The following is a 13539-nucleotide window of genomic DNA, read 5'->3' on the forward strand; positions in this document are numbered from 1 at the left end:
GTAAAACTCTGTAATAACTAAATTCTGAGAGACTATTTCCCTGGAAGACTGCGGAATTTTGAGTCACAGCTTCTTCACTTTGGTCAGTAACTTCTCTGAGCATGTTTTCTGAAACATAAACAGGTTTATACTTTGCTCTGCAAATCAGCCAGCAAAGTAAGGCAGTCTGAAATCAGGTTGTGTTTTTCAGAGGTGAGGGGAGAGAAAGAGGTAACAGGAGGCCAGGTAGGCATCCAAAGAGTGTATGCGCCCTTATTCCAATGTAACTAATTTTTTTTTTGTAATTCTACACACTAAGAATGATTCTGCATTTCATACGACTTTTGCTTCAACCTAGTCTTTAAATTCTTATGAGTCATACTATACAACTAAATGAAAATGAATATAAAACCCAATTATCAAATTAGTCTATTAAAAAATCAAGTAGAAAAATCATCTGGAAAAGTGTAAAACACAACATTTAATCATAAAATAAGGAAGTTCATAACAACAATATTAGATCAGAAAGGGTCTTCTGGTATGAGAGAAAAAATATGGGCTCTAAAACTGAGAATATTAGAGTTTAAATTCCAAATATGCCAGTTTATTAGCTGTTCATCCTTGCAAAAATCCCGCGACTTCCTGGAGCCTTAGTTCTCCCATTTGAAAATTGAAATAATGATGCCATATTCCACGGTTGCCATGAAGTATCAACAGGACAATACATGTGAAGTTCCTAATATAGTACCTAAGACATTGGAGAAGCTCAAAAAACTGTCGTCTTCCTCCTGTACTTTGAAAACTACACTTACTCCTCTCATGAAAAGTTTGAGACTATCATGCTCAGAAGCTTAATGATTTTACGAAGGGTGAGATCTGAGGTTAAATTTAGTCTCCAAACACTTCAGTTAATGTGCTCTGAATACTACACTACATGAATTTTATTCTAAGTAGAAAAAAAAAAATTAGTGGTTCAGTTTAGGATAATTTTTTTTTTTTAACCAAGAAACATGTTTCATAATACAAGTAGTCCAGATTAGTTCAGCCAAAAAACAAATTTAAAATATACTATAGGAAAAGTATTTGTATTTAAAGAGAGAATCAGTAGTGATCACTCATGTTATAATTCAACTCAAAGCCTTGAAAAAAATATTGTCATAGCATCTCTATCAGGGATTATATCTTGTTCAGAGCTCAGATAACCTTAATACAAGACATACTGGCTGGGTGTGGTGGTTCACACTTGTAATCCCAGCACTTTGGGAGGCCAAGGTGGGCGAATCACCTGAGGTCAGAGTTCAAGACGAGCCTGGCCAACACGGTGAAACCCCATCTCTACCAAAAATACAAAAATTAGCCAGGCGTGGTGGTGGGTGCCTGTAATCTCAGGTACTTAGGAGGCTGAGGCAGGAGAATCACTTGAACCCAGGAGGCGGAGGTTGCAGTGATCTGAGACTGTGCCATTGCACTCCAGCCTGGGCAACAAAAGTGAAACTCTCTGTCTCATTAAAAAAAAAAAAAAAAAGACATATTAAATTTCCAATGTTTTAACTTCTTACAAATCAAATGGACAAGGAAGAATATATATTTACTGCCAACTTCGAAGATAATGTGAAAGCCAGGGTGGGACAAATGATTTCAAGAAGAAAAGAGGGAGCAAGGGAATTAGGAAATTTTATGTAAATGAGTGTAAACTTTGAAGCATATATAAGCCACTGACAATGAGCATTAGATAATCCTATCAGATGGGACTGTACTGAGAGAAGATGATATTCTTCTGATTTATAAGATGAAGGAAGATTCTTAAAGCATTAAGTACGTTTCTCCTGAGTTCATTATTTGCCTTTGGTTCAAGGCAAGAGAACAAGGTTGTATACATTTCACAGAAACACAAAACTATTGGAATTTGATGGAAGAAGAAAGACAAAAAGAAAATCCTGTAACTTTCTTTTACATAAGGTCTAACTTAGTAAAAAGAATTTTAGAGTAAATATCCTGATACTTGATTGTGCCAGTTAAATTTTCAGTTGGCTTCTCATTTTATGTTTAAAATAATTCTAATTCTAATGAAAAGAAACATTTACCTGACTTTTTTAGTGCAACGCCACCTGCTGCTGTTGATGCCACTTGTGTAACCAAAACTCCATAGCCAAATTTTTTATGCCTGCTGACCTAACAACATAAATATGGAACAGCAATGAGAAGCAAGAAAACATGGCATGCTAACTAGACATTCCTTCAAGATGGTAAGAATTGCAAAAACAAACTCTGAAAAATATTTTAAAATCATACCTAAGATCTTAAAAAGCCCAAAACTCTAGGGATATTTAGTATGACAGAAAAAAAGCTGATTACAACCCAGTGACCTTTGGCCTTTTACTGTTTGAGTAAAGACTAAAACACATTGCAAATTTATTTAATAGTAAAATAATAGAACGCCTCTACAAATATTTTTGTTTCCTTTACAATGTGAGGCCTAAACCTTCACTGACATATACATTTAGACTCAATAGGTTTCCTTCTCTAGGAAAACCACCCAGTTTCACTACATCCAGATGTTTGATATCATAATTATAAAACATAAGATAATGAACTGCATTCCTCAATTCCATCTGGTTATTTGCAATTCTGTAAATACAGCCACAGACACTAATATCAACTCTCTAATGTTTTCCTAAAAAAAAAAAATCAAGTTGACTATTGCAATGCTATATGGTTTTTTAATTGAGGCTTAATAACTTCTTCATACACAGAAAACAGAATGATGCTCTTAATGGCTTTTGCAACTACAAAAACTCCCTTTGCCTGTGGCAGATGGTAATTCATACCTGTAATTTTTTTGCATATCGGTTGAACATAAATGTCATACATTCATTGATAGCACCTGTTCTTTGAAGAAGTAGTAATCCTTTGGGGGTGGCAGCAAAATGTAGTAAATCATCTAGCAAATTATCTTCCCAAGCCATACTGAAATAGGTAAAAGAAAGTTAGAGCTTTTTTTAAGATACTAAAAACTGAAAACAAAGACTATGTCTTAGCTGAGCTTAACCCTGTTTACAATTAAAGCTACACAGTACATATTGGTTGCAAACTAATCAATAAAGGTTTAAAATTAAATAAAAACATGGTTTCTTTGGTAGTGAATTCTTTTATTCCTACATTTTCTATACCTGTAAGTTCTCTTCACTGAATTAAAAAAAATGTTAACTGCATATGTCAGCATTTTTATTATACCTAGGTTCTCTCATCAACATACTAATTTCATTCTATTTTCCTATTAATATTCTGCTGTGCGTGAATTCTCCGAACCTCAACTCCCCATAAAAATTCTTGAAGATAACATTGGAAAAACTCTTCTGGGCATTAGCTTATGCAATTCATGACTAAGACCCCAAAAGCAATTTCAACAAAAACAAAAATAAATAAATAAATGGGACATAATTAAACTAAAAAGCTTCTGCAAGGCAAAAGAAATAAGTAGAGTCACCACAACCCAGAGTGGGAGAAAATATTCACAAACTATGCAATGTCTAACAAAGGACTAATTTCCAGAATCTACAAAGAAGTCAAAGAAATCAGCAAGAAGAAAAAACAAATAATATTTAAAAGTGGACAAAGGACATGAAGAAACAATTCTCAAAACATACAAACAGCTGACAAGCAGTCGAAAAAAAAAATGTTCAACATCACTAATCATCAGGGAAATGCAAATTAAAACCACTTACTCCTGCAAGAAAAAAAGGCCATAATTAAAAAGTCAAAAAAACAATAGATGTTGGTATGTATGTGGTGGGACTCTTTTACACTGCTGGTGGGAATGTAAACTAGTACAACCACTATTGAAAACAATATGGAGATTCCTTAAAGAACTAAAAGTAGAACTACCATTTGATTCAGCAATCCCACTGCTGGGTATCTACCCAAAGGAAAAGAAGTCATTACATGAAAAAGCCACAGGCAAAAGCATATTAATAGGAGCACAATTCACAATTGCAAAGATATGAAACCAATCTAAGTGCCCATCAACCAATATGTGAATAAAGAAATTGTGGTACATGTACGCCATGGAATTCTACTTGGTCATTTGAAAAAAAGGAAATAATGTCTTTTGCACCAAGCTTGATGGAGCTGGAGTCCATTTTTCTAAGTTAAGTGACTCAGAAATAAAAAAACAAATATCATGTTTTCACTTATAAGTGGGAGCTAAGCTCTGAGGATGCAAAGGCACAAGCATGATATAATGGACTTTGGGGGTACAGGAGGAAAATTTGGAAGGGGGGTAAGGGATAAAAAATGACATATTGGGTACAGTGTATACTGCTTGAGTGATGGATGCACAAAAAGCTCAGAAATCACCACTGAAGAATGTATCCATGTAACCAAAAGCACCTGAACCCTGAAAACCATTGAAATAAAAATCAAAATAATAACTATTGAAATTAAAAATGAAAATTAATGATTAAAAAATGAGATCTAAAAATTACCTCAAAAATAAACTATAGAAATGTTTTTTCTCACCCTTTAATGCAAAAAAAAAAAAAAAAAAAAGCAGCTAATTGTGTGATAACTATATTAGAAAATAAATTATAGCAAATGTTTAGGGAATTAACTATTTGTTGAACCATTACACCATTAAGGAAATGCAGAAGGCTTTTTGTTTGATTGTTTTGTAAGCTAAACTATACCTACCTTAAAAAAATTCAAATTCCACTTCAACATCTCTTTAACAAAGAATAGCCCTTCAAGTTCTCCCTAATTACCATTTTAGACTATGCCAATACTCGATTAAAACATAAGGACAGAACCCAGAAAAATATGTTGCCAGAGTTTAGTTCAAAAAATCTATTTTCCCCATTAATCTGACTCTATATCCTACTGATATCTGTAAAAGAACATGGAGACATCTTCATTAAAATTTGATATAAATACTGATTTAAATAATTTTCCAAAGTCAAAACCTAATTGAAATGCACTCCCAACACATTTAGAAAAATCATATTTTAAATATAAATACACTTCATTGGTACTTGAGAAAATATTATTTCTACTGAACTCTCCAGTTAACTTTCCAACTTTAGTATTTAGTAATTCTCTAAATTTTCTGGAAACATGATAATAAGTCACTTTTCCTAATCTAAGATGTAAAACCAGAATGAAACAAGTATAATAAATATTGTTAGACTTTTAAAAGGCTATGAGTATTGTATGATCTCTAAAGTTCTTCCAAACTAATTTTCCTTGAACCTGTATATATACATTTACCATCCAGTAAAACATTTTTGCCATAGTATTCTATTATATTTTAATAAATTTTAAATTTATTTCAGTAAATATAATAAATAGATGACTTTCATCAATTGTACTTACATGTTTTGGGATTCCTGGCTTACTGAAGAAACAGAATCAGAACCCTCTACTGGAGTAGGAATTCTTTCTGATAGCAAACTTGTCTAAAAAAATAGCAGAATAATTTATATTATTTTTCTTACTGATAGCACTACCCATAAGATTTCCTATGCTGCATCTTTGTTTTATCCTTAATGTTATTAAAATCAAAGTTATCTTCAAATTTTAAATTATCTGGTTGTTAATTAAATATTATGTGACATATTTTACAAATAAACCATATTAAATGGGGGTAAAAGACTCAGTTGTCCATTGATATATACATATATGGCTATTGCTACATTACAATCTCTAGTATCCACAATGAAAACCCAGCTGTCTCTAAAAATTACTTTAAAATAACTCCCAAACAGTGTTAGTCTATGTAAGGAAAATTAACCTAAAGCCTCATCTAGGAGAAGAAAAGAATCTGCAGTACCCATTTAAGTCTTAGAACTTTGTCCCACTGGGAAAGGAGATACTGCAGTCAACCTGTGCCAAATTAAGATGCATTATCTTCCCTAGAGTACTGTGATGCTAAAGAAGTCATATTTGCCCAGTTAACTATTTCATCCAAAGTACAACACTAAAATGGTGCTTACATTTGAAATGAAGATTTGCAGGGAGGAAAAAGAAAGCTTGAAAATACTTACCTTTTTCCATGCCTTTGCTATAGATTCATGCAAATTGTAAGTGATTAACACCTGCAAGCCTTCGCATGTACTATATATCTGACGACACACAGAAATAAAAGCTCCTTTAACCACAGGCAACATTTGTGATCCAGAAAATATAGAAATATCTTCATCAAGAAGTTTTTTCGAAAACTGGGCAATTATGTGAGCACCTGTAGAACTAAAAGATGATACCTGAAAGTGATTCCAAGGTTATATTAATCTTGACTTCATAAAGCTATACCAAAAAGGCTAGTCTTGTCACAAAAACTCTTCATTTGCTTGGATCCCTTTTAGTCCTCCTCTAACTTTTCTCAGATATGTCAATATTCATGTTCCCACCCATGCGCAGATGTCTAGCAATGAGAACAATTTCGGTGGGATGGAAGGAAAAAATATAGAGACAGTGAAAAAGCAGCAAAACTTTACAATTAAAAGATTATGGACGCATTGAGACCACGGCCATGTAGATACTGTCAATTCTATAGTGAAAACATAATCCTAAATGCTCCATTCCTAGCACTTACTGACACATTCCCCATCCCATTAACAGGACTTAGTTCCCCTATATCAAAGGCTGAGAAATTTTTTTTCTTGGAGATGGAGTCTCACTCTGTCACCCAGACTGGAGTGCAATGGCACGGTCTTGGCTCACTCCGCCCTTCGGGTTCAAGCAATTCTCCTGCCTCAGCCTCCTGAGTCGCTGGGATTACAGGTACATGCCACCATGCCTGGCTAATTTTTGTACTTTTTTAGTAGAGACAGGATTTCACTATATTGGCCAGGTTTCACCATATTGGCCAAGCTGGTCTCAAACTCCTGACCTCAGGTGATCCACCTGCCTCGGCCTCCCAAAGTGCTGAGATACAGGTGTCCGGCCAGCTGAGACACTTTTAAAAGTAATAATAGATAATAATAATAGATAAGTACTTAATAAATGCTCAGAATTTACACAAGTTCAATGGTGTGCATTAGATTATTGTAATTACAGGTCCTAATATTTTCCCCCATGCCACTGATTTGTTGGGAAAACAGTCATGTTTATTTGGATAACTGCTTTACCATGCTTTACCATGGTGTCATTTAACTTTTTTCTCTAGTTCTCCCTATAAAGTGATCATTAGATCTAGAAGATTATTTAGATTTAAGTTTAATTTCTTTTGTTTTCTTTCCTTTTTTTTCCTTGGTAAAATAACTTCATAGTTGGTTGCCGCTGTCTACCTCCTACTGAATGAAGCACTATCTGGATGTCCCAATTTTAGTGGTGCTAAAGATCATTGGTCAGATGGTATCATCCTGACCTCTCTAGTATGTAGTCCTCCCCATCAACCTTTCACCTAATGATTTAGCATTCATTAATGATCATTTCCTACATCTACTATTTCATTAAGGATTATCAAATTATGATTTTTCTGATTATATCATTTATCTTGCATTTATTAGCTAGAATTCTTCTGTGAAGAACTTTTCCTCATTCATGTTTTAGTTGCACTAAAATACAGTTTGTACAGAAAAGGCTAGAAAAAAATGCTTAAATTTTCTTTTTATCAATTTGCATACTAATAAATTGGTGTCCTAGCAATTTCAGCAGGTAACTGATAAAGTTTATTTTTTGTTTGTTTTCTATTTCAGTGCCTTTTCAAACGCATGCATTTTTTATATACTTTATGTATGTCAATCATTGTAGTCAGTATTTTTCTGATTCTCAAATTGTCCATCTTAAGCCAGTAGGAGGCCCCTTCTGGTTGGCTCTGGGGTCCTTTTGACACTATCCCATTGGTCTTAGATTGCTTCTAAAACGGTAAGATATCCCAGGATCATCCTCCACACTTCCTGGCCCAGACCCAGAATCAGCCACTCCTGTCTCTTCTTAGAACAAAAAGATATTTAGACAATACAGATAACAGCTCACAGTGAAGCAGTTGCTACTATTCCACTGATAGTGCTGGGAAAAATATAACTTAAGAAAAAAAAAAGTTCATAATTTTATTTTTATTATGAAGATTCAGGTTTCTTATTTAACTTTATACTTTTATCTTTTTCTCTTACATTGAAAATCTTAGTTCCTTATAACACTACTATAATTACTTATTTGCTCTATAATTATGTATAACAATTTCAAAACAGCAACAGCAATATTACTTCTAAACATATACTAAATGCAGTTTAAGATTACTTTGAGGATGTTTTTCACCTTAGAATATATCCCACTGGAAATTATCAATCAAAATTAGATTATTTGAAGTAATTCTTTTCTCTGCATGAATATGTCACTAACTTGATTTATATCTAAATTTACTAATACCTTTGTTTGCAGCTTTTAAATATTGTGGCTTCATTTTTTTTTTTTTTTTTTTTTTTACATTTAGTACATAAACAACAAGATGAGTCCAAAGTCAAATCTAGGTATAATTAAGGTATAATCCTAGATATCTTGGTTCCATATCTGTTTCTCCACATTTTTCTCTCCCCTCTCCTAATATTAACCATTTTCATTAGTTTTCACTTTGTCCATTCATCAGTCTCTTTTAAAAACACAAACAAATATGATCATTCATATTTCTTTGTACCATACAAAAGGTAGCATTCCATTAACATTCTTCTGTTTTCCTTTATTCACTTAACAACATATCCTGAAAATAACTCTACAGAAACACACAAAAAGATTCCCTTTCACAGACAGCTCAGTGCTCCATTGTGTAAACATAATTCAATCAACTAGCCTCTTATTGAACATTTGAGATTATTTCAGTCTTCCATTAATATAAATAATCAGAATCTATAGTTTTAACTGGACAAAGAAGATTCAGAAGAAAACCTAATATTTTATGCCTTCTCTGTTTAACTTCAAATGTGAGGGAGACTTTCTTTAATATTAAAAGAAAGAAAGAGAGAAAAAGAAAGAGAGAGAGAGAGAAAGAAGAAGGAGAAAGAAAGGAAGAAAGGAAGAAAGGAAGAAAGGAAGAAAGGAAGAAAGGAAGAAAGGAAGAAAGGAAGAAAGAAAGAAAGAAAGAAAGAAAGAAAGAAAGAAAGAAAGAAAGAAAGAAAGAAAGAGGGCCAGATGCAGTGGTTCATGACTGTAATCCCAGCAGTTTGGGAGGCCAAGTTGAGTGGATCACTTGAGGTCAGGAATTTGAGACCAGCCTGGACAACATGGCGAAACTCCATCTCTACTAAAAATACAAAAATTAGCCCAGCACGGTGGCACACACCTATACTCTCAGTTACTCTGTAGGCTGAGGCAGGAGAATCACTTGAACCTGGGAGGTGGAGGTTGAAGTGAGCAGAAATCCCACAACTGCATTCCAACTTGGGCAGCAGAGTGAGACTCCATCTCAAAAAAGAAAAAAAAAAAAGAACCAAAATCTCATAAAGATAATGATTGGGAAAAATCTGACTACATGTAAATTAATAATACCTATATAGAAAAAAAAAAAACTTAAATAGGGTTAAGTGGTAGACAATAAAAAGAAGTCTTGGAACTCATGACAAAGAATTAGTCTTCCAAATTTTAAAAACAGTTGTTATTCATAAAGACCTCTAGTTAAACATGGCAGACTGAACATATACATTCACTGCTCCCTCCATAAATACTAAAACTCAAAAGTAAAAGAATTTTCCAGTAGGCAATAAAACCACCAAAGACAAGGAGAATGGAAATGATGTGGTAATAAAATTTTAGAACCTGGAAATCAAAATAACAAGCAGTAATTCGGGACATAGAAAAACCTCAATTATCAGCCACAATATGAAAAACAGAATAAACCTGATTCATCTTACAGAAACTCTCAAAAACACACGGTGGGTGTGAGGGCATGCCTAAGATGGCCAAATAGGAAGAGCTCCAGCCTCCAACTCCCAGCGTGAGAGACACAGAAGATGGGTGATTTCTGCATTTTCAACTGAGGTACCGGGTTCATCTCATTGGGGAGTGCCGGACAATTGGTGCTGGTCAGCTGGTGCAGCCCAACCAGTGAGAGCTGAAGCAGGGTGAAGCATCGCCTCACCTGGGAAGCACAAGGGAGAAGGGAATCCCTTTTCCTAGCCAAAGGAAACTGAGACACACAACACCTGGAAAATCGGGTAACTCCCACCCTAATACTGTGCTTTACCAAGGGTCTTAGCACACCAGGAGATTATATCTGGGACACCTGGCCCAGAGGGTCCCATGCCCATGGAGCCTCCCTCATTGCTAGCACAGCAGTCTGAGATCTAACTGCAAGGCGGCAGCGAGGCTGGAGGAGGGGTGCCCGCCATTGCTGAGGCTTCAGTGGGTAAACAAAGTCACCGGGAAGCTCGAATTGGGTGGAGCCCACTGCAGCTCAAGGAGGCCAGCCTGCCTCTGCAGACTCCTCCTCTGGGGAAAGGGCATAGCTAAACAAAAAGCAGCATAAACCTTGACAGAGGTAAATGCTCCTGTCTGATAGCTTTGAAGAGAGCAGTGGATCTCCCAGCATGGAGGTTGAATGGACAGACTGCCTGCTCAAGTGGGTTCCTGACCCCCGAGTAGCCTAATTGGGAGACATTCCCAACTATGTGCAGACCAATACCTCACACCTCACATGGCTGGGTACACCTCTGAGACAAAGCTTCCAGAGCAAGAATCAGAAAGCAACACTCACTGTGCAGCAATATTCTATCTTCTGGAGCCTCTGCTGCTGACACCCAGGCAAACAGGGTCTGGAGGGGACCTCAAGCAAACTCCAACAGACCTACAGCTGAGGGTCCTGACTGTTAGAAGGAAAACTAACAAATAGAAAGGACACCCACACCAAAATCCCATCAGTACATCACCATCATCAAAGACCAAAGGCAGATAAAACCACAAAGATGGGGAAAAAGCAGGGCAGAAAAGCTGGAAATTCAAAAAGTCTGAGCGTATCTCCCCCTCCAAAGGAAGGCAGCTCATCGCCAGCAATGGAACAAAGCTGGACAGAGAATGACTTTGACGAGTTAAGAGAAGAAGACTTCAGTCGATCAAACTTCTCAGAGTTAAAGGAGGAACTACATAACCAGCGCAAAGAAACTAAAAACCTTGAAAAAAGAATGGATGAATGGATAACTAGAATAATCAATGCAGAGAAGGCCTTAAAAGAACCGATAGAGATGAAAACTATAACACGAGAAATACATGACAAATGCACAAGCTTCAATAATCGACTCGATCAACCGGAAGAAAGAGTATCAGCGATTGAAGATTAAGTGAATGAAATGAAGCGAGAAGAGAAGTGTGGAGAAAAAAGAGTAAAAAGAAACGAACAAAGCCTCCAAGAAGTATGGGATTATGTGAAAAGACCAAATCTACGTCTGATTGCGGTGCCTGAAAGTGAGGGGGAAAATGGAACCAAGTTGGAAAACACTCTGCAGGATATCATCCAGGAGAACTTCCCCAACCTAGTAAGGCAGGCCAACATCCAAATCCAGGAAATACAGAGAACGCCACAAAGATACTCCTCAAGAAGAGCAACTCCAAGACACATAATTGTCAGATTCACCAAAGTTGAAATGAAGGAAAAAATCTTAAGGGCAGCCAGAGAGAAAGGTCGGGTTACACACAAAAGGGAAGCCCATCAGACTAACAGCAGATCTCTCGACAGAAACTCTCCAAGCCAGAAGAGAGTGGGGGCCAATATTCAACATTCTTAAAGAAAAGAATTTTCAACCCAGAATTTCATATCCAGCCAAACTAAGTTTCATAAGTGAATGAGAAATAAAATCCTTTACAGACAAGCAAATGCTTAGAGATTTTGTCACCACCAGACCTGCCCTACAAGAGATCCTGAAGGAAGCAATAAACATGGAAAGGAACAATAGGTAACAGCCATTGCAAAAACGTGTCAAAATGTAAAGTCCATCAATACTAGGAAGAAACTGCATCAACTAGCAAGCAAAATAACCAGCTAGTGTCATAATGACAGGATCAAGTTCACACATAACAATATTAACCTTAAATGTAAATGGACTAAATGCTCCAATTAAAAGACACAGACTGGCAAACTGGATAAAAAGTCAAGACCCATCAGTTTGCTATATTCAGGAGACCCATCTCACATGCAGAGACATACATAGGCTCAAAATAAAGGGATGGAGGAAGGTCTGCCAAGCAAATGGAGAACAAAAAAAAGCAGGGGTTGCAATCCTAGTCTCTGATAAAACAGACTCTAAACCATCAAAGATCAAAAGAGACAAAGAAGGCCATTACGTAATGCTAAAGGGATCAATTCATCAGGAAGCGCTAACTATCCTAAATATACATGCACACAATACAAGAGCACCCAGATTCATAAAGCAAGTCCTTAAAGACTTACAAAGAGACTTAGACTCCCATACAATAATAATAGGAGACTTTAACATCCCACTGTCAACATTAGACAGATCAACGAGACAGAAAGTTAACAAGGATATCCAGGAATTGAACTCAACTCTGCACCAAGTGGACCTAATAGACATCTACAGAACTCTCCACCCCAAATCAACAGAATATACATTCTTCTCAGCACCACATTGCACTTATTCCAAAATTGACCACATAGTTGGAAGTAAAGCACTCCTCAGCAAATGTACAAGAACAGAAATTATAACAAACTGCCTCTCAGACCACAGTGCAATTAAACTAGAACTCAGTACTAAGAAACTCAATCAAAACCGCTCAACTACATGGAAACTGAACAACCTGCTCCTGAATGACTACTGGGTACATAACAAAAGGAAGGCAAAAATAAAGATGTTATTTGAAACCAATGAGAACAAAGATACAACATACCAGAATCTCTGGGACACATTTAAAGCAGTGTGTAGAGGGAAATTTATAGCACTATATGCCCACAAGAGAAAGCTGGAAAGATCTAAAATTGACAACCTAACATCACAAATAAAAGAACTAGAGAAGCAAGAGCAAACTCATTCAAAAGCTAGCAGAAGGCAAGAAATAACTAAGGTCAGAGCAGAACTGAAGGAGATAGAGACACAAAAAACCCTCCAAAAAATCAATGAATCCAGGAGCTGGTTTTTTGAAAAGATCAACAAAATTGATAGACCGCTAGCAAGACTAATAAAGAAAAAAAGAGAGAAGGATCAAATAGATGCAATAAAAAATGATAAAGGGGATATCACCACCGACCCCACAGAAATACAAACTACCATAAGAGAATACTATAAACACCTCTACGCAAATAAACTAGAAAACCTAGAAGAAATGGATAATTTTCTGGACACTTACACTTTCCCAAGACTAAACCATGAAGAAGTTGAATCCTTGAATAGACCAATAGCAGGCTCCGAAATTGAGGCAATAATTAATAGCCTTCCAATAATAGCCTTCCAATGAAAAAAAAGTCCAGGACCAGACGGATTCACAGCCGAATTCTACCAGAGGTACAAGGAGTTGGTACCATTCCTTCTGAAACTATTCCAATCGATAGAAAAAGAGGGAATCCTCCCTAACTCATTTTATGAGGCCAACATCATCCTGATACCAAAGCCTACAGAGATACAACAAAAA

General features: G+C 35.9%; 1 protein-coding gene across 11 annotated transcripts in view; it reads right to left on the minus strand.

Moving 5' to 3' along the window:
• The window catches only part of TBC1D32 (TBC1 domain family member 32), a 226664-nt gene that overhangs the window by 153669 nt on the left and 59456 nt on the right, over positions 1 to 13539 (minus strand). For all 11 annotated transcript variants that reach the window (XR_012433384.1, XM_065543266.1, XM_074036960.1 and 8 more), the window contains 4 exons: positions 6018 to 6219; positions 5347 to 5429; positions 2808 to 2946; positions 2064 to 2151 (listed from right to left, as the gene is read on the minus strand). Coding sequence is in view for 10 of the 11 variants with exons in the window: in XM_065543266.1 (XP_065399338.1) it covers positions 2064 to 2151; positions 2808 to 2946; positions 5347 to 5429; positions 6018 to 6219 (512 nt within the window). In the remaining variant the exon portion in view is untranslated. The remainder of the gene's footprint in view (positions 1 to 2063; positions 2152 to 2807; positions 2947 to 5346; positions 5430 to 6017; positions 6220 to 13539) is intronic.

Source organism: Macaca fascicularis, chromosome 4 (assembly GCF_037993035.2).
Source record: "Macaca fascicularis isolate 582-1 chromosome 4, T2T-MFA8v1.1".
Taxonomy (NCBI): Eukaryota; Metazoa; Chordata; class Mammalia; order Primates; family Cercopithecidae; genus Macaca; species Macaca fascicularis.